This window comes from Rissa tridactyla, chromosome 25 (assembly GCF_028500815.1).
Source record: "Rissa tridactyla isolate bRisTri1 chromosome 25, bRisTri1.patW.cur.20221130, whole genome shotgun sequence".
Lineage (NCBI taxonomy): Eukaryota > Metazoa > Chordata > Aves > Charadriiformes > Laridae > Rissa > Rissa tridactyla.
Window position 1 is genome coordinate 544,346 of NC_071490.1, and position 20,028 is coordinate 564,373.

Here is a 20,028-nt window from a genome sequence, read left to right on the forward strand (position 1 = left end):
ATGGGGGGCGCAGGGGGGGGGGCACCGCCGTATTTATTCGGGTCAGTTTGTGTAGAAATGAGGGAGGGGGGGGGGGATGCCGGGACCCGTCCGTCCGTCTGTGCTTGGGGGGGGGGGGGGGGGGTCCGGGGGGGCTCCACGCAAGGGCCCCCCCCGCCGTCACCGCGTGGGGTGGGCTCCCGGCAGGGAGACGTTGGCGGCGGGCGCGCGGAGCCCCTCGGCCGCGGCGCGGTGGCGCGGCCACCGGGCCGGCGTTTGGTGGCCGCTGGAAAAAGTAGAGCTGGAAAAAAAAAAAGGGGGGAAAACGGTGGTGGTGGGGGGGGGGGTGTCAATGGGGGGGGGGGTGTCAATGGTGGGGGGGGGGACGCATAGAGCCCCCTCCCCTCCCCTCCCCCAAAACACCCCAGTACCTTGCAGCCGACGGCGAGGAGGGCGTGCAGGGAGGTGACGGTGGCCACCAGGGCCAAGGCGGTTGCCCGGCCCTCGGGGCGGGCTAGCGGCCAGAAGGTGAGGGCCAGCACCGAGGCCGAGAGCAGCGCGGCCACCCCCAGCAGCAGCCACTGCAGCCAGGTCGCCGGGATGAGCCACAGCACCTGCGGCGACAGTGGCCCGTCACGCCCCCTCCCCTGCCCCACGCTGGCCCCACGTCCCCCGGCTCCCCCCAAGCCGGGAGACCCCCCCCCATGGACTCACGGCGGTGGGGACGTAGGCGGAGAGGGAGTAGCCGTAGACGCAGAGGGTCTCCAGGAGGCCGAGGGCGCCGTGGCTGCGCGCCAGCGCAGGAAGCCCCACAGCGCCAGCGGCACCAGCCCCGCGTAGCAGTAGATGAGGGTGGCGGCGATGGTGACTGTGGGGGACGGGGGGGAAATGTTGGGGGTCAGGGCACGGCGTGGGGCAGGGGGTGGGAGAAGGGGGCCACCTCCCCGCGCTGAGCCCTGGGGATGGTCCCAGTGTGGGGCAGGTGCCAGCTGGGGGTCCAGACCCCCGTCCCTGAGCGGTGGGGACAATCCCAGCGTGGGGCAGGTGCAGCTGGGGGTCCAGACCCCCCGTCCCTCAGCTGTGGGGACAATCCCAGCGTGGGGCAGGTGCCACCTGGGGGGTCCAGACCCCCGTCCCTGAGCTGTGGGGACAATCCCAGTGTGGGGCAGGTGCCAGCTGGGGGTCCAGACCCCCGTCCCTGAGCGGTGGGGACAATCCCAGTGTGGGGCAGGTGCCAGCTGGGGGTCCAGACCCCCGTCCCTGAGCGGTGGGGGACAATCCCAGTGTGGGGCAGGTGCCAGCTGGGGGGTCCAGACCCCCGTCCCTGAGCGGTGGGGACAATCCCGGCGTGGGGCAGGTGCCAGCTGGGGGTCCAGACCTTGCACTGTGGGGCTGGCCCCAGCTGGGGGTCGTGTCCCATCCCTGAGCTGTGGGGCTGGCCCCGTTTTTGGGGTCCACGTCCCCTCCTTGAGCTGCGGGGCTGGTCCCAGTGTGGGGCAGGCACTGTCTTGGGGGTCTACATCCCCCTCCTTGAGATGTGGGGCAGGTCCCAGTGTGGGGCAAGTGCCATCTGGGGGTCCAGACCCCTGTCCGTGAGCTGTGGGGATGGTCCCACTGTAGGGCAGGTGACAGCCCTGTCCCCTCCTTGAGCTGTGGGGACAGTCCCACTGGGGGGGCAGGTGCCATCTGCGGGTCCAGACCCCCATCCCCGAGCTGTGGGGCTGGTCCCAGCATGTGGCAGGCATCGTTTTTGGGGTCTAGACCCCTGTCCCTGAGCTGTGGGGACAATCCCAGTGTGGGGCAGGTGACAGTGGGGGTCTGTGTCCCCTCCTTGCACTGTGGGGGCCGGTCCCAGCGTGGGGCAGGTGCCATCTAGGGCTCCAGCCCCCCCTCCTTGCACCGTGGGGCCGGTCCCAGCGTGGGGCAGGTGCCCTGTGGGGGTCCAGCCCCCCCCCTCCTTGCACCGTGGGGCCGGTCCCAGCGTGGGGCAGGTGCCCTGTGGGGGTCCAGCCCCCCCCTCCTTGCACCGTGGGGCCGGTCCCAGCGTGGGGCAGGTGCCATCTAGGGCTCCAGACCCCCATCCTTGCACCGTGGGGCTGGTCCCAGCGTGGGGCAGGTGCCCTGTGGGGGTCCAGCCCCCCCCCTCCTTGCACCGTGGGGCCGGTCCCAGCGTGGGGCAGGTGCCATGTGGGGGTCCAGCCCCCCCTTCTTGCACCGTGGGGCTGGTCCCAGTGTGGGGGCAGGTGCCATCTGGGGGTCCAGACCCCCCTCCTTGCACCGTGGGGCCGGTCCCAGCGTGGGGGGCAGGTGCCCTGTGGGGGTCCAGCCCCCCCCTCCTTGCACCGTGGGGGCCGGTCCCAGTGTGGGGAAGGTGCCATCTGGGGGTCCAGCCCCCCCTTCTTGCACCGTGGGACCGGTCCCAGCGTGGGGCAGGTGCCATCTAGGGGCTCCAGACCCCCATCCTTGCACCGTGGTGCCGGTCCCAGTGTGGGGCAGGTGCCCTGTGGGGGTCCAGCCCCCCCCCTCCTTGCACCGTGGGGCTGGGTCCCAGCGTGGGGCAGGTGCCATCTAGGGCTCCAGACCCCCATCCTTGCACCGTGTGGGGCCGGTCCCCAGCATGGGGCAGGTGCCACATGGGGGTCCAGCCCCCCCTCCTTGCACCGTGGGGCCGGTCCCAGTGTGGGGCAGGTGCCATCTAGGGCTCCAGACCCCCATCCTTGCACCGTGGGGGCCGGTCCCAGCGTGGGGCAGGTGCCATCTGGGGCTCCAGCCCCCCCTCCTTGCACCGTGGGGCCGGTCCCAGCGTGGGGCAGGTGCCATCTAGGGCTCCAGACCCCCCTCCTTGCACCGTGGGGCTGGTCCCAGTGTGGGGCAGGTGCCACGTGGGGGGTCCAGACCCCCCCTTCCCCGCGCCGTGGGGCTGGTCGCGCCCCCCCCCAGCCCCTCACCGTTGTGGAACTGGGGGCTGTAGCGGTAGCCGGGGGCCGTTCGCTTCTCGGCCAGGTGGGAGAGGTTCCCGCTGAGGGCCAGGGCCAGGGCCAGCGTGGCGCAGATCCAGAAGGGCCCTGGGGACACGGGAAGGGTGGGGACAGGCGGCCTCAGTGGGGGGGACGGCACGGCACGGCACGGCGGCGGCAGCACCGGGGCCGGCGGCGTCTCTCACCGTAGAGGTCGGGGTTGTTGCGCAGACGGTGCCGGACGAAGTTCTTCCCCGGCAGCGGCGTCACCGAGCCCTTGATCCTCTCCAGAACCTGCCGGGGACGTGGGGGGGCGGTGGAGTGGCCGGCGCCGGGGACACGGGGGGCGGTGGGTGCTGGGGATGCAGTGGGTGCCGGCGATGTGGGGGGCAGTGGGTGCCGGGGACGCGGTGGGTGCCAGGGACACGGGGGGCGTGAGGGTGCCGGGGACGCGAGTGAGTGCCGGTGCCGCTGCCGGCGACGTGGCGGGTGCCGGTGACGCAGGGAAGCCTCAATCGCAGCGGGGGGTGCCGGGGGTGCCCCGGCCGGGGCGGGGGGTGTTGGGGATGCGGGGGGTGCCCTGGCCGGGGTCGCCCGTCACCGGGGCGGGGGTCACCGTCACCGCGGCGTTACCTGCTGGGTGTCGACATCGAAGAAGGCCTGGTAGTACTCGAAGGTCCAGAAGCTCCGCGGCTGCCTCTGCTCGCCCAGCAGCTGCGGGGGGGGGGTGGTTGTGGGGGGGGATGAGGGGCTGGGGAGGGGGTTTGGGGGTGCAGGGACCCCCCCCCACCCCCCCCCTCCTCACCTCGGCCGTCGCGACAGTCGGGCGTGTCGGGTGTCGGGGGGATGGGACGCCGGCGCGGCTGGGCGAGGTGTCGGTCGGCGGGGGTGGCCGCCAGCAGCTCCCGCCGCCCGCCGCCTCCAGCTCTGCCGGGGGGGGCGGGGGGGGGACACGGGACACAGGGGGTCGGGGAGAGGGGGGGGAAGAACCGATACACCCCCCCCCCACTCCCCCCCCCCCCCCGTGGGGGGGGCGAAACCTGCCCGAACCTCAGCGCAGGGGTTGGGGGGGGACCCCAATCCTGCTGGGACACGGACTGAGGGGGTGTCACGGGGGGGACACCCCCCCCCCCCCCGCCTAGATGTGGATTGGGGAGGGGGGGGGGTTGCGGATCCCCCCCCCCCTGCTGGGACAAGGATTGAGGGGACCCCCCCACTGTCCTGGGACACGGACTGGGGGGACCCAGAGACACCCACCCCCCCCCCACCCCCCCCCCCAGAACACGGATTGGGGGGGGCGCAGGGACCCCCCCCCCGCTGAAATACGGACTGGGGGGAGGGGGCCCAGGGACACCCCCCCGCCCAGACATAGATCGGGGACACAAGGACCCCCCCCTCCCCCGTGCCCCGACAACGATCGGGGGGGCCTCCGAGGACCCCCTTGGTGCCCCCCCCGGGGGTGGGGGGGAGGCCCCCCCCCCCCCCCCCCCCCCCCCCCCCCCCCCCGGGCGGCCCCCGGCCCCCCCCCCCCCCCGAGACCCTCACCCCCCTGGAAGCGGAGCTCGTCGGGGGGCCGCCATGGCGGAGCCTCTCGCTGCCGGCACCAAACGCAGCGGGGTCGGACGGGACCCACCGGGACACCCCACCCCCCTTCCCCCCCCCCGGGCCCGGGACCCCCCCGGTCCGGGTCTCCCCGCCCCACCCCCCGGATCCCCCGTTTCCCCCAGTCCCGGTTCTCCCAGTTCCGGGTCTCCCCCCCCCGGTCCCGGTTCCCTCTCCCGGTCTTCCCCCCCCCGTCCGTCCCGAGCCCCCGGTTCCCCCAGTCCCGGTCCCCCCCCACCCCCGGTTTCCCCCTCCCGGTCCCGGTTCCCTCCCCTCGTCCGGGTCTCCCCGGTCCCCTCCCACATCCCGATCCCCCGGTTCTCCCGCTGACAGTGTCTCCCGGTGACCCCCCCGTCCCGGTGTCCCCCCGGTCCCCGCTCACCGCCCGGTCCCGCCGACGTGGTTCTACCCCTTCGCACCCCAACCCCCAGCGGCCGCGGTGGTTCCGCCCGGTCCGTCACCGCTCCCGTCCCCCCCGGTTCCCCCCCCTTCCCCGCGGTGGTTCCGCCCGGTCCGTCCCCGGGTCCGTCCCGGCCGGAGCCGTTTCCGGTCATGGCGGCGGCGGCGGCGGCGGCCGGGGGGGGGCCGCGGGCTCTGGGGGCGCCTGGCGGAGACTCGCATCGGTGAGGGGGGGTCGGGGGGGACACCCGTGGACCCGGGGGGGCGGCCCAGACCAAGGCGGGGGCTTGGAGGGGGCACACACCGGCCGTCTGGGGGTCAGTGGGGGGGGGCAGCCGGGACCCCTGGGTGCATTGAGGGGGGATTTGGGGGGCAGCCCCTGACTTCTGGGTCTGGGGGGGGACACTTGGGGGGCAGCTTAGACCCCCCTGGGTTCAAGGGGGGGGGGCTTGGGGGGCACCCTGGACGAATGGGGGTGCCTTTGGGGGGGCAGCCCCCAACCCTGGGTTCAATGGGGAGGGTATGGGGGGGGCCATCCCCGACCACTGGGTCCAATGAGGGGGGGACTTGGGGGGCAGCTTAGAGCCCCCTGGGTCCAACGGGGGGGTGGGGGGGGGGGGCATCCCCGACCCCTGGCTCCATTGAGGGGGGGGACTCGGGGGGCAGCCCCAACCTCCGGGTCTCAGGGGGAGTCTCAGGGGGGGCAGCTTAGACCCCGCTGGGTTCAAGGGGGGGGGGTCTTGGGGCTGGGGGGGGCAACACACATCTCTGAGTTGGGGGGGGGACTATGGGGGAGGGAATCCCCGACCCCTGGGTCCATCGAGGGGGGACTTGGGGGGGGGCAGCCCTGACCCCTGGGGCTGGTGGGGGGGGTCTGGGGGGGGGGGGCATCCCCCCCGCCCCTGTGTGTGGTGGTGGTGGGGGGGGGGTGTCTATGTGTGGCCCCCCCCCCATCCCGCAGGCCGCTGGTGGCGGGCGCGCTGGCGCAGGACTACGCGGCCGGCGGTGACGGAGGCGGCGCGGGGGGGCGGGGGCCCGTCCCGGGGCGGCGGGGGGCCTGGCTGGGGGTGACGGTGGCGGCCGCCGCCGCCGTCGCCGCCGTCCCCGACCCCCGACTCCTTCGAGGCGGCCACGCTGGAGGCGGCCGGCGCCCTGCTGCTGCTCTCCCCCGGCACCCGCAGCCCCCGCCGCCGACCGCCACGTCCAGCGCCTGCTGCGGCGCCGCGCCGCCGGCCGCTTGCGTTACCAAAACCTGCTTTTCTTGGCGGTGGTTTACGAAACCCCCCACCCCCCGCCGACAGCCGCGCTCTACCGGGCCTGCTGCCGTTATCTGCGACCCCCGGTGGCGGGAGTTGCCGGGCCGGCTGCTGGACGTGGGTTTCGCCGGGCGCTGGTGGGTGCTGGGGGCCCGGCTGCGGGACTGCGACGTGAACGAGGAGGAGTTCCAGGGGCTGCCCGAGCGGCTGCGGCGCGTGGAAACCCACCACCTCCGCTCCCACCGCAACGAGAGCCTCTTCCTGGAGAAATTCCGGCCCGTCATCCTCACCCCGGAGGAGATCCGCAACCACCGGAGCCAGAGAGGACGCCCCGGGCGCGCGCCCACGGCGCCGCCGCGCAGCCCTAAAGGGGACTGGGGGGCGCGTTCGGCTCGTCAACACCCAGGAATTCTCATTTGCAACTGCTCGTTTATTTAATTTTCATTCATAACCCATTAACGTGGCCAAATTCTCATGGATTTACCCCCAAAAATGCACGGGGACGCACCAACGGTGATACCGGACAGCCGTGAAAGGGACTGGGCGGCGCGTTTGGCTCGTTAACACCCCCAAATTCTCGTTTGTGACTCCTCATTTATTCACTTCCCATTAGTAACTCATTCCTGGGGCCAAATTCTCATGGATTTACCCCAAAAAAATGCACCGGGCCCGCACCGACGGTGATGCCAGGGAGCTGTAAAGGGGACTGGGGGACGCGTTCGGCTCGTTAACACCCAGGAATTCTCATTTGTGACTCCTCGTTTATTTAATTTTCATTCATAACCCATTAATGTGGGCCAAATTCTCCTGAATTTACCCCAAAAAATGCACTAGGACGTGCCAACGGTGATGGCGGGGAGCCGTAAAGGGGACCGGGCGGCGCGTTCGGCTCGTTAACACACCCCAGATTCTCATTTGTGACTCCTCATTTATTTCATTTTCACCTACAAGCGATTAACGTGACCAAATTCGCACGGATTTACCCCAAACCCCGCATCGATGCGCGCCGCCGGGGGAGCCATAAACGGAACCGGGCGGCGCCTTCGGCTCGTTAACGCCCCCGAATTCTCGTTTGTGACTCCTCGTTTATTCAATTCTCGTTGATAACTCATTAACGCGGCCAAATTCGGATGGATTTACCCCAAAACGACATGCCCGGGGGGGCGGGGGGGGGGGGAGCGCCGCTGCGTCAAACTCCGCGCGCCCCCCCCCCCCCCAATTATCCACCAGCCGTTCATTAAGACGCTTTATTATTCATTTTAACCGATCGTTAAGACGTTCGTTAAGGCATCGATGCGCCCAACACCCCCCCGTGAATTATTTCTCGCTGCCGGTGCACCCCCACGATGTTTAATTAATGTATTTCTATGGTTTTATAGCTATATTTTATATTTATTTCTATTTTTTCAACACTGACACCCCCCCCCCAAACCCCAAAACGGGCAGAAATGGCTCCGCCGGGCGGCAAATCTTTAATTTCCATAGAAATTGGGCTAAAACCACCCCAAAAACCACCCCCCCCCGGGGGTCGGGTTTGGGGGGGATTCGCGGGGATTCGGCCAACGCTGGGGGTTTTAGCGGGGTCTGGCGTTGCCGTGGAGACGGCGGCGCCGAACCCCCGTCGTTACACCTTAATTTCCTTCGGCAATTAAAGCCCTGCCGGGAACGCTGCGGGGGGGGTCACACACGGATTTAATTAATAACGCCGCTGGGAGATGCTAATTAGAGCCGGAGCCAATAAGCGCAGCCCCCCACGCTCGCTTCGTTACCCGGGCTTCATTATTCCTCGTTTTGCCCCCCAAAATCGATGATTTTCGGCCTCCCGCCCCCTCCCGGGTTGGAATTCTTCGGAAAAGCGAAATTTCAACGCTCCAAAAAAGGCCCTTTTTCCCCCCTCGATTTCCCCGCGGGGCCTCGCGCTGGGCACTCACCAAAACTCTTTTGTTTTGTTCCCCCCCCCCCATTTTTGCCATATTTCCGCAATTTTCCGTCTCGCGGGGGCTCCACCACGAGCCACACGGCGAAGGAAGGGGGGGGGGGGGGGGGGGAGACCCAAAATTCGGTGAAATTACCTCATATTTATGCACGTCCTGGTTTGTAAAAGGGTTCTGCCCCCCTTTCCCGGCCCCCCCCCCGGCCCGCGGGACCCCCCCCTCATCCCTCACAGGCCCCATCCTCGGGCCTTGCCCCCCCCAGAACCCCTCCTTGTCCCTCACAGGCCCCATCCCACGGCCCCCCCCGGCCCCCGGGACCCCCCCTCATCCCTCACAGGCCCCGTCCCACGGCCCCCGGGACCCCTCCCCATCCCTCACAGGCCCCATCCTTGGGCTTCGTCCCCCCCCCCGCCCCCCCGGGACCCCCTCTGTCCCTCACAGGCCGCATCCCCCGAACCCCAGGACCCCCCTCATCCCTCACAACCCCCGCCCCGTGTCCCCTCCCCCCCCCGTTACCTCACAGCCCCCCCCCGCCCCTCCCCTTCGCCGCAGTGGCGCGGTCACTGCGCATGCGCGAGGGCCCCCTCCCCGCCCCCCCGCGCCGCTGGCGCGCGCACACCCGCCTCTCCCCCACCCCCTCCGCCCGCCCCGCCCCTCCCCTCCCCGCGAGCGGCACGTTCCCGCCCCCGGCCCCTTTTCCGCCTCTCCATTGGCTGCGGCGGGGACGCAGCCCCGCGCCAGGCCGCGAGCCCCGCGCTGATTGGCTGCCGGCGCGGGTGACAGACAGGCGGAGGGGCGGGGCAGGAGGCAACGTCAGGGACGCCTTCCATTGGCTGCCGGGCGGGGAGTGGGTGGGGCCAGCCTCCTCCATTCCCCTCCCCGCCGGCCGCGCTCCGCCTCCTCCTATTGGCCGAAGCGCGCGACCGCTGCCCCCCCCCTCCGCCAATGGCGCGGAGGAGGCGGGCTCGCCCGGCGGAGCGCGCGCGCACCCGCACCCGTTCCCCTCATCTCATTGGCCGCGCCGGCGGGGGGGAGAGGGGCGCCGCCCTATTGGTCGGCTGGGGGGAGAGGGGCGGGCCCGCGCGCGCGCGTGCGTGCCTGCGTGCGGCGCCGCGCACGCGCGCGGGCGGCCTGTGTGGCGGGAGCGCGCGCGTCTCCGTCGCTCCCTCAGGCGGCGGCGGCGGCGGCTCCTTTGTTCCCCCTCAGCGCCCGGCGAGACGGGGCCGCCCGGCGGGGATGGGCCTTGCCAGCGGCTCCTGCGGCGGCCAGCGCGGTAAGGGCGGGCGGGGCCCGGCGGGACGGGGCCGGGAGGGGCGGGATGGCGGGGGGGGGGTGTTTAGGGGAATGGATGGATGGATGGATGGATGGGGGGGCTGGGTACGGCGGCCCGGGAGGGTCATGGGAGCTCGGCGGAGCGCTGCCGCCGGCCGCGCTGTCTATTGTTCGGGACCGGGGGGGGCTCCGTGCCTCCTCTTCCTCCCCCCGTCATCATCCTCCTCCTCACCCTGGCTTGCCCCCCCTCCCCCACCCCGTTTCGCTTCCCCCCCCCGCCATCTCCCCCCCCCCCCCCGTATTTCGCTCCCTCTTTTGCCCCCCCCCCCAGCACCCCCCGCTTTTCAGCCCCTCAGCGTCTCCCGCAGCATCCCCCCCCCTTTCATCCCCCCTCAGGATCCATCTCTTAGTCCCCCTTTCCAGCCCCCCCGCAGCATCAGTCCCCCCTTAAAGCCCCCTTTTTTCACCCCTTCATCATCCCTCCCCCTTCAGTCGCCCTTCTCGACCCCCCCTTTCAAACCCCACCCCCCCCCCCCCCCCCCGGCACCTCCGGCTTTTCAGCCCCTCAGCGTCTCCCCCAGCCTCGCCCCCCCATTTTCAACCCCCCCCAGTATCTATCTCTGCTCTCAATCCCCCTTCTCAGCGCCCCCCTCCCAGCATCTGCCCCCCCTTTTTTCAACCCCCTTATCATCCCTCCCCAGTCGCCCTTCTCGCCCCCCCCCCCCCTTCCAGCTCCCCCCCCCAGCATCCTCCTCCCTTTCACCCTTCCATCATTCCTTCCCCATCGGCACCCCCCTTTCCAGACCCCCCCCCCGCCCCACCACCATCTCCCCACCGTGGAACAGGCAAGGCTGGACTCTGCCCCCCCTGCCTTGTCCCCCACCTTTGCTGCGGGAGGGGTCAGGGGCACCGCAGTGTCCCCCCCTCAACCCCCAGCCTCCTTCCCCGTCCCCCTTCATAAGGGGGGGCGCCCTCCCCCCAGATCTAGCCATTTTCCCCCACCTTGCTGGGTGTCCGGTGCCCCCAGCCCCCTCCTCCCCTTTAAACCCCCCCCATTCCCCCCTCTCTTTGGGGCAGTGTTCCCCCCCCCCCGGGGCATTTTGCGCCCCCCCTCCCAGCCCCATCCTCCTCATTCTCCCCAGCGATTCCTCTTTGTCCTTCTGGAGGACACCGTCCCCCCCTCCCCATCTCGCCCTCTCCCGGGGTGCTCGTCCCCCTCCTGCCATCCAGCCCCTCCCCCCCCGCCCCAGCTGCTGTCACTGTCACAGACCCCCCCCCCCAACCCCCCCCCCAGCCGGTTTTGGGGTGCTCTGGGGGTCTCAGCATCCCCTTCCTCAGGCTGCGGCGGCTTCACCTCATTCCTAGGACGCCGGGATCAACCTCCCTCCATCACCTCCTCCCCACCCCTAAAATTAATGGATTTTCCCCCTTTTTGGGGGGCGGTGAGAGGCAGTTGTGGGGGGGGGGTGTGTGTCACGGTGCCCGAGGACGGGCTCCCTTCGACGGGCTCCTCCTGGAGCTGCCCCGGCCTCCATCCCTCTGGGAATTCATCACCTTCCCGGCATCACCCTGGGATCGGAGGGAACGGGGCGCAGCGAGGGCTCCATTTGGGGGGGGTGATGTCGCAGAGAAAGGGGGGGGGGGGGTGTCTTTGTTTGTTATCACGATGCTCATTAGTGAAAAAACCCCGCAGAAACCCCCCCCGGTGCCGCACAAAGCCAGAGGAACCCAACGATGACAGGGACCAGGAGCTGCCGTCAGAATTTTGGGGGGGGGGGGGAGTGGGGATGTCTCCGCCAGCATCTTCCATTCTGGGGGGGGCGAATCTGCCTCCCCTTTGTTGGCGACGCCGCCGTCCTTTGTTTTGTGGCAGCGTCGCCATCGGGGCTGTCGGGGGTTCCTGGGGTCTCTGGGGCTGCTCCTGGTGGTCCCAGCCATCATTGGGGGGGGGAGGGGGGGGATTTTTGGGGGCGCAGTCACCCAAACTGTCCCCTTTTTCCGACGCCTTAAAGCCAGGCAACGAGCATCATCCTGCGGGGAGAATCCCTGCGGCGCCGGGCTGCTGAGAAACACCTCTGAGATGACTTTTCGGAATAAGCTCCTGATTTTTTTTTTTTTGGGGGGGGGGGGTGGGGGTGGGGGGGGTGGGCGGAAATAACCCGAAATTCTTTTCCTGCGGTGGCGTTTGGATCTTTTTGAGACGAAACACGGCGTTTTCCTGCGCTGGCAGAGCGGGATTTTTAGCTTTCCCCCAGCGAGGCGACAAAGGTTTTATGTATTTTAGGGTTTTTTTTTAGCCCTCCCCACTTTTTTCCTTTTTTCCCCCAATGGGTGGGCGCTATCCGGAGCTGCTCCGGCTCTGCCACCGCCCCCCCCCCCCCCCCAACCTTTGGGATGGGAAGGAAAGCGGGAGACTCTGCTGCTAATTTCCCCCCGTTAGAATAATTTCTATTTTCCTCCTTGGGAGATTGGAGTCTGAAGGAGGTGGGAGATGGGCGGGGGGGCTGTAATTAAGGGATTTGTGCAGCTGCCGCTTAAAATTCACGAGCTGCGCCGCGCTAACGAAGAAACAAGCAGCCTCTTTCGTTTACCTCGGGCTTCTTGGGCTCCTTTGGCCGCTAAAAGTTTCAAAAAGCTTCAAAAAAAAAAAAAAAAATCCTGAAAACCTTTTCTCCCGAAACAAGAAAACTCCGGGCTGAGCCTGCCCCGAGCTCGGGGGCGGAAGGGGGGGGGTATAATTTTAAGTGACAAAAAACGAAGAAAATAAACCTTTTTTTTAGGGAAGCGGCTGATTTTTCACCCAACCGTCTCTATACGTTACGAAAACGCGCCGAAAAGCCTCATAAATAGGCAAACCGCGTCAGCCACCCCTGACAAATGACTCGAATTAATTAAGGACGGGGTTTGGTTTTTGTTTTTTTTTTTTTTTTTTTTTTTACCTCCTGCAATCAAGGACTTAATAACGATTCCCAGCCTATGATTTAGGCGGTTTTGGTTTTGTTTTCTTTTTTTAAATATAATAAAAAATAATGAAATTACGGTCGTGGAAAAGAGGGAGATGTATTTTCGCGCAGGAGCGCCCCGAGTCTCCGTAGCCGGAGCGAAGGCGTTGGTTATTAATTTCAATTCTTTAATTCGTTGCCGCGTGTTTACGGCGCCGACTGTCACCGGGCTGTCCCCGTGCCCTCGTCCGTCCCCCCCCAAAATTTCCCCCCCCCCGGCCCCTACCTTGGAGGGGGTCCGGAGCTCGCTACGGTGGCCTCTGCGTGCCGGTGGCCTCGCTGGCACGTGCCAGCGGCAACCACTTGCCGGATGGACGGACGTGGTGAGACGGGGCAGCGGTGCGGGGGGTGTGTGTGTGCGTCCCAACGCCTTTTGAGAGGTGATAATTTACCCGTAAGTAAGCAAATTCCTCCCCCCCCCAGAAAAAACAAAAACAAACCCCAAACCATCAAATTGATTGGCTGCGTTTTGAATTTTTTTACGTTTTGAATTCTGGATTTTTTTCTTTTTTCCCCCCGGATTCTGGGTGGGTTTTTTTTCCGGATTCTGGATAATTTTTAAATTATTATTATGGATTACTTTTTTTTTTTTTTTTAATTCAAGATTTTTTGAATTCGAGATTTTTTTTTTCGAATTCTGGAGGTGTTTTTCAAATTCTGGAGGTGTTTTTCAAATTCTAGCGGGTTTTTTTCTCAATTCTAGCAGGTGTTTTTCGAATCCTAGCGGGTTTTTTTCTGAATTCTAGCTTTTTTTCTTCTGGATTCTAGCGGGTTTTTTTCTGAATTCTAGCTTTGTTTTTTCCCGGATTCTAGCGGGGCTTTTTCCTGGATTCTAGCAGGGTTTTTTTTTGAATTCTAGCGTGTTTTTTCGAGTTTTACATTTTTAATAACAGGCTGGCGAGCAGCGCATGTGGTTCAGGCTTGCTAACACGCTTTCCCCCCGCCCCCCCTGCCCCCAGACTGGGGGACAGGGAGCTCCCTTCTCCCTCGCGCCCGATAACGAACGGGGGCCGACTAATTGCCTTTTTTTCCCCCCCCCGCCTCCCTGCAGCGTTGGGTTAAAAGCTCGCCGTGCCCAGACCTCCCCCGGCCGCCGCGCAGAGCTCCATGCCCAGAGGTAGGTGCCTGGATTTCGGGATTTCCTCGCCTCGGGAGCACCTGGCGCTGGGCGGACGCATCCCCCAGGGTGACGTTTTAGGGGATCAGATGGGTTTTTTCCCCTTAAAAATAAGAATAAAATTGCCGCAGTGGAGAGGTGATGCTGGTGCTGGCGTCTCCCGCGGCGCCGGAGACGAGCAGATCCAGGTTTTTCATGGAAAAGCACTTCACGATTCTGTAACCTTCCTTTAAATGCTCTTTATTTCGGTTTTCTCCTGGAAAAGCCGGCACCGGGAGCGCGGCTCCTGCTCGGGCAGGGCTGTGGGGCAGCATCCCTCCTCTCCAAAATGCTTCGTTAGTCCTCGCTTCCTCGTTAGCGGTGGCGGGAGGAGCGGGAAGCGGCTCCTGCGGCCCTTGTTTTTCCCCTGGGGGTGGGTGGAAGGAGGAAGATTCCCGAGGGCTGGAAGGAACTTAACTGGGGGATAAAGCCCTGCCTTCGGCCGCGGGTGCCTGGGCCGGGCTGGAGGGGAGGCTCTGCAGCCGTAAAAGCCGAATTTTCACGGGCTGCTCAAAACCGCTTAAAAAAACCGAGTGAAAGGGGCCGCCCGCCGCGTTTCTCTTCCCTTTGCCTGTGAGCGCCCAAACCCTCGCGCTGCCCCTTCCCCGGCGGCAACCCGTGAAGTGAGTATTGAACGTTCTTTACTTTTTAAACGGGGAAACGTAAAGCCTGAAGAGCCGCAGCGGGAGGGGGGTTTGTTCCAGGACAAGGGATGCACCCGGATCCTTTCAAAGCCGCTTCAGGAGCGGGATCGCCCGAGAAAAAGCCATCTCCGGAGCAGAGCACCCAAAAAGATGTGTTTTGCCAGCGCCCGGAAGATGTTTTAATAGACGAAGAGCGCTTTCGAGGAGTTCTCCTGCCTCCTGCGCGAGCGCGGGATGCCCCGCGCCGATATTTCAGGAAGTTTCCCTCCCTCGACGGCTGCTCCGTGTCCTGGGAATCGCCGCCGTTTCGCTCGAGTCTGGGTTTTCCAGCAGGAAACGAGCCTGAACTTTGGAGGACGCTTACCCTTTTGGCAGCCCGCCGGTCCTGAAGATGATTAAATCCGTGGATTTGGTGCTGCTGCGGAGCCGGATAGGTTTAGGATGAGGGGAGAAGGAAGTTTTTTAGGCGCTTTGTGCTTTTTCCCAGCCGCTTTGCACCTTTTTAGCATGAAAACGCAAGTGCCTGAATTCCGCCCCGCCCCGGCACTGGGATGACCACAGATCTACGAGCGTCTGCGGGATTGTTCCCTTCGGCTTGGGAACACTTGGCTCCGGCGTGTTTTCCAACGGCACGGGAGGAAAAGGGGAAAATAAACACCCACAACCGCAAATTGCCAGAAGAAATGGGGATGAAACACCAACCCGGCTTTGGGAGGGAGAGGTAGCGGCTCGGCGAGGGATCGTCTGCCCCGCGCTCGTTAGGCAAAGAGCGGCGCCTTAATTGCGGTTGTTCTGGATGCCCTGCGCGGCTGGGAAGCGTCTCCGCGCCACCGCTGGAAATGCGTTTAATTCATGGGAAATGTTCCTAACTCGTGCCTTGGTGTTGGCGGGGAAGCTGGAAACGAGGAGGCGGCGCTCGGGATGAATCCGGGAGGAGCTGCGATATCACCCGGCCTTAAAAAAAAAAAAAAAAAAAGGAGCTTTTCATCCTTCCATCACCCTCTGAGCGCTGCCAGCGAGCGCAGGCCTCGTGGATTTTTTTTTTTCCCCCCCGGAGCCCGGGATTTCTGCCAATTAACCCATTTTCTGTCTCCTCCTCCCGGCCACGCCGCTGCCGTCGGATCCTCCTTTGGCTCTCACAGCCAAAATATGCCTGGGATTTGCGGGGGATTGCGGGGATTTGCCTTCCCGGGCGGCTGCGGGCGTTTTTTTCCGGGTGCCGGTGACAACGCACACGCACGCGTCTCCCCAGCTCAGAAAACCACCGGCGTCGGACCAGATAACTCCGCGTCCCTGTTTGACGTCGGGTTTAGCTTCCGTCGGCCGCCTCGCCGGTGCGGGGATCCCTTCCTCTGGCTCAGGCGGCGAACCGGGGTGGCTGGGGGGGGGGTGTGTTTATATCCCGCGGAAGCTGCGGATTTTTTAAGCGAAAAATGGGGTGACGCTGCGGATTCCCGGCCCCACGGCTCGTCCTGCCGGGCTCTGAGCAGCGAAACGCGGGCGGTAGCCGTTCTCCTGCCATAACCGGGGTTTGCGTTCACCACAGCCACCTGCAGGCTCGGAAAAACAAAACCAAACCAAAACAAAACCCCCACGTTTCCACTTTTCACCGTGTTTTGAAGTCAAAAATAATCAAATCATCCCCGTTTCTGCCGTTGCCAAACCCTCCTCCTGGCGAGGGGAGCCGCTCGGCGGGAAGGGAGTGGCGAGGACCGTTCCGATCCGTGCCCCTTCCCGACGTCCCTGCGTTCCCGGCGTTGGCTCTCGTTAATTTTCACGCCCTTGATGAGCTCCCGACGATCGATCTATCCAGCTCCTTCTGCCCGGCCTCCAGAGCTGACGGCACCTCCCAGTTTAACACCAGCGGCAAACTGGTGGGTTAACCCCCCGGGCGTCGAGGGAGACACGGAAGCCCCCGCTGCCCGCCAAAAGCGACGTCGGTCCTAATTAATTGGTCCAAACGAGATCCGTTCCCCGAGCAAATCCCAGGAGGCGAAAATCTTTCCCCCCCCCCCCACACACTACGACTTTCGTCAAACCTCATTTTAAAGGGGAAATAAATCGGACGGATAAAGCGCGCTTTCATTATTTATTTTGATTTCCCACCCGCCTGCCCCGGGTTGGATTCACATCTGGGAAATCGGAGTGAGACTTCCCACAGCGGGAACATCGCTTTTGGGTAGAATTAATCCCGCTTTGGGACCGGAGGATGGGTTCTCCCATCCCCCCCCTACGGCCTGTTGGTTGTAGCCACAAACACATTTCCAAACGGGGATGTGTGTCTTAATTTAATTTATTTTTTTTTTTAAGAGCCCTGAATTAACCAGAAATTCTAGTTTCTTGCGCAAGAGCCGCGCTTTTCCACGCAAATCGCCCCGTTGAACTGGAACGAGTCTCTGGAGCGTTCGGGTGCTGGATTTCGATGGATATTTTGGCTTTACCCGCGTCTCCGGAGTTAACGTTTGCGGGGAGAAGACGTTCAAATCGGTTTCAAGGCCTGCGCAAAAATATCGCACCCAGAACTGGTATAAAACCACTTAAATTGACCCAAAAAAACCCCAGCTTTCTGCACGGAGTGGATCGCAGCGTGGTATCCTGGGAATATTCAGTGTCCGCTGCGAGGACGACGGATTTGGGAGCGGCTTTCTCGTTCCTCAAGCCTCCGGTTTTGCAAAGCCGTCGAGGCTGGGGGTCTCTAACGAGCTCAGGGTTCGTTAGCAAGGGCTCTGCTCGGGGCAAGGCGTCCCGCACCGCCCTTCCCTAATCCTAATTTCCCTTTTCCGTCCCCGTTTTCGGGGGGGGCTTTTCCCAGGAGCGGCGCCTGAGACGAGTTCCCCGACGGCAGGACTCAGCTCCCGGCGCTGAAAGATGTCGACTCCGGATCCTCCCATGGGGGGAACCCCCCGCCCGGGACCCTCCCCGGGACCCGGCCCCTCGCCGGGGGCCATGCTGGGCCCCAGCCCCGGCCCCTCGCCCGGCTCCGCACACAGTATGATGGGACCCAGCCCCGGGCCACCCTCGGCGGGACACCCGCTGCCCCCCCAGGGGCCGGGGGGCTACGCTCAGGACAACATGCATCAGATGCACAAGGTGAGGGGAGGGGGGGGGGGAATACATTCCGCTGCGGTAAAATGAAGGAAAAACGGGTTAGACGGCTTAGTTTTCGTGTTAATTTCTTTTTTTTTTTTTTTTTTTTTGGGTGCTCGTGTATCACGTTTCCCTCGAGGGAAGTCTGAGAAGTTAATGGTTTATTTTGGGGCCGGGTTGGCGCCTCTTAGGGCTGGGTTGATGCCTTCAAGGCCAGGTTGGCCGGGGCTTTGGGCAACCTGGGCTGGTGGGAGGTGGCCCTGCCCGCTGGAGGGTCTTTAAGGTCCCTCCCAACCCAAACGGCTCCACGGTTCCATGATTCTACGAGCAGGGATGTCTCTGCCCAGCCCAGGTGGCTCAAAGCCCCGGCCAACTTGAGCTTAAACGTTGCTGGGGCATCAAAGAGGGGAGATTTGGGGGAAATATTAGAAGAATTTCTTCACTCTGAGGGTGGTGAGATGCTGGAACAGAGAAGCTGTGGCTGCCCCATCCCTGGGGGGGTCCAAGGCCAGGTTGGCCGGGGCTTTGGGCTACCTGGTCTGGTGGGAGATGTCCCCACTCATGGCAGGGGGTGGCACTGGGTGGCCTTTAAGGTCCCTCCCAACCCAAACCGTTCCGTGATTCCATGATTTTTGTTACCAGGGCATGGTACCTCTCTCTCAACCTCGCTCCTGGGTTGCCACGGCGGGGGCGCAGGAGTTTAATTCCGAAATAAGGAGAGTGGAACACGTAGGGAAGGTTTCTCTCCTTGGGAATTTGGAGCTCAGCGAAAAGCAGCTTCTCCCTTTCCGTTGCTCCCATCCAAGCCTTTGGGGGTTTGGCTTTGGTTTTTTTTTGTTTCGTTTTGTCATCCAAACCCCCCGTTTCTCAGCTGGGTTTGGTTTTTTTTTTTTTTTTGATCGTCCTCAGCGTCACCTGGGGAGGAACCAAATCTTGGAGCGATTTCGAGTTTCTCTTAAACGCTCCCTCGCGCCGAGTCCCCTCCCCGCCGCCTAATGCGGGCCGATCGCTGCGGCGCGCGGCCTCTTACCGAGCCCAGTAGGTTTGGGTTTTTAGGGAGGTCGATGGCATCTCCTGGCTGCCGAGGGCGAACCCTTAGCGCCTTTGAGCCCCTCTGGGCTCCGCCGAGCCGCCTGCACTCGCTTTCCTCCCTCTCGGGCGTAGCCAGCTCTCTGATTTTTTTTTTTTTTGGGATGTTTCCTCCCGCAGCCCATGGACTCCATGCACGAGAAGGGAATAACCGACGATCCTCGCTACAGCCAGATGAAAGGGATGGCGATGCGGCCCGGCGGGCACGCGGGAATGGGGCCTCCTCCCAGCCCAATGGATCAACACTCGCAAGGTTGGTTTTCTTGAAGTAAAATTAAGCTTTTTTTCACGGGGATTGGGCCGCGGATCGGTCCGGAGCTCCCAGAAGCGTCTGTGGCTGGTTGCTCCCCTCTTCCGCACGTATCAGGTGTCCCTTAAGATAGTCAGGAAAATGAATCGCATAAAAAGGTCAAACTGGGAGAAGTTTGTCCCTCCTGGCGTCTCCCGTACGGGGATTGGTGTGGCGTCACCCGCCGCGCGCACCGTTTCCCACGCGTCCGCTCGCATTTGCTTTAAATCCTTGATTTTTGGGAAGACTGTAGCGCTCCTGGGGTTTCCACATTTGAAGGAGCTGCGGGCTCTGCCGGGGAGGAGGTTTCTGTTGTTTTTCCTTGTCCTTTGGCTCGGTCCTTCCCATCCCGGTTGCCGTGAGCGCCTGGCTCCCGTCTGACCCGTCTTCTCTCTCCCTCCAGGTTACCCTTCTCCGCTGGGTGGCTCCGAGCACGCCTCCAGCCCGGTCCCGGCCAACGGTCCGTCGTCCGGCCCTCCCATATCCTCGGGCCCGACGGGAGTCCCCTTGGACGGCGCCGACCCCCAAGCGTTGGGGCAGCAGAACCGGGGGCCGACCCCTTTTAACCAGAACCAGCTGCACCAGCTGAGGGCGCAGATCATGGCCTACAAGATGCTGGCCAGGGGCCAGCCGTTGCCCGACCACCTTCAGATGGCGGTGCAGGGAAAGCGACCCATGCCTGGAATGCAGCAGCAAATGCCGACACTACCTCCCCCTTCCGTGTCCGGGACAGGACCAGTGCAAGGACCAGTGCAAGGGCCTGGACCGGGACCGACACCTCCAAACTATAACAGACCTCACGGTGAGCGCCGCCGCTGCTGCTTCTTCGCGGTGGCACCGGGGTTTGACCCTCCCCGCTGCCCTGCCGTCGCCCAGTTTGGGTTTCCCGTTTGCGCAGCTTGCAGCCCAACTCGGATGGGGGCAGGGGGGATTCAGCCTGGAGAAGAGAAGGCTCCGGGGAGACCTCGGAGCCCCTTCCAGTCCCTAAAGGGGCTCCGGGGAGACCTCGGAGCCCCTTCCAGTCCCTAAAGGGGCTCCGGGGAGACCTCGGAGCCCCTTCCAGTCCCTAAAGGGGCTCCGGGGAGACCTCGGAGCCCCTTCCAGTCCCTAAAGGGGCTCCGGGAAAGCCGGGAAGGGATTCTGGATCAGGGAGGGGAGCCGTGGGATGAGGGGGAAGGGTTTTCAGCTGAAAAAGGGGAGATTTAGGGGAGATAGTAGAAGAAATTCTTCACTCTGAGGGTGGTAAGACGCTGGAACAGAGAAGGTGTGGCTGCCCCATCCCTGGAGGGGTCCGAGGCCAGGTTGGCCGGGGCTTTGGGCAACCTGGGCTGGTGGGAGGTGGCCCTGCCCAGGGCAGGGGGT

General features: G+C 64.4%; 3 protein-coding genes across 9 annotated transcripts in view; 2 read left to right on the plus strand and 1 right to left on the minus strand.

The window, feature by feature from the left end:
- The window catches only part of LOC128901368 (protein YIPF2-like), a gene marked incomplete at its 5' end in the record, with an annotated part of 6,020 nt that extends 2,364 nt beyond the window's left edge, over positions 1-3,656 (minus strand). Inside the window, 7 exon segments of the mRNA XM_054183332.1 lie at positions 87-280; positions 411-593; positions 694-764; positions 767-847; positions 2,928-3,044; positions 3,143-3,230; positions 3,570-3,656. Coding sequence (XP_054039307.1) covers positions 87-280; positions 411-593; positions 694-764; positions 767-847; positions 2,928-3,044; positions 3,143-3,230; positions 3,570-3,656 — 821 coding nt within the window.
- Positions 3,657-6,001: 2,345 nt separating this feature from the next.
- LOC128901493 (mitochondrial import inner membrane translocase subunit Tim29-like) lies at positions 6,002-6,772 on the plus strand (the record flags this gene model as incomplete). Its single annotated transcript, XM_054183535.1, is given in 4 exon segments — positions 6,002-6,037; positions 6,039-6,125; positions 6,127-6,273; positions 6,275-6,772. Coding segments are annotated over 4 exon segments (627 nt in total), but the record flags the coding sequence as incomplete, so codon positions are not given.
- Positions 6,773-9,241: 2,469 nt separating this feature from the next.
- SMARCA4 (SWI/SNF related, matrix associated, actin dependent regulator of chromatin, subfamily a, member 4) overlaps positions 9,242-20,028 on the plus strand; it is a 45,021-nt gene continuing 34,234 nt past the window's right edge. For all 7 annotated transcript variants that reach the window (XM_054183517.1, XM_054183518.1, XM_054183519.1 and 4 more), the window contains exons 1-5: positions 9,242-9,400; positions 13,453-13,518; positions 17,014-17,291; positions 18,498-18,630; positions 19,070-19,468. In XM_054183517.1, the coding sequence (XP_054039492.1) occupies positions 17,070-17,291; positions 18,498-18,630; positions 19,070-19,468 (754 nt within the window). In that variant the 5' untranslated portion in view covers positions 9,242-9,400; positions 13,453-13,518; positions 17,014-17,069. The remainder of the gene's footprint in view (positions 9,401-13,452; positions 13,519-17,013; positions 17,292-18,497; positions 18,631-19,069; positions 19,469-20,028) is intronic.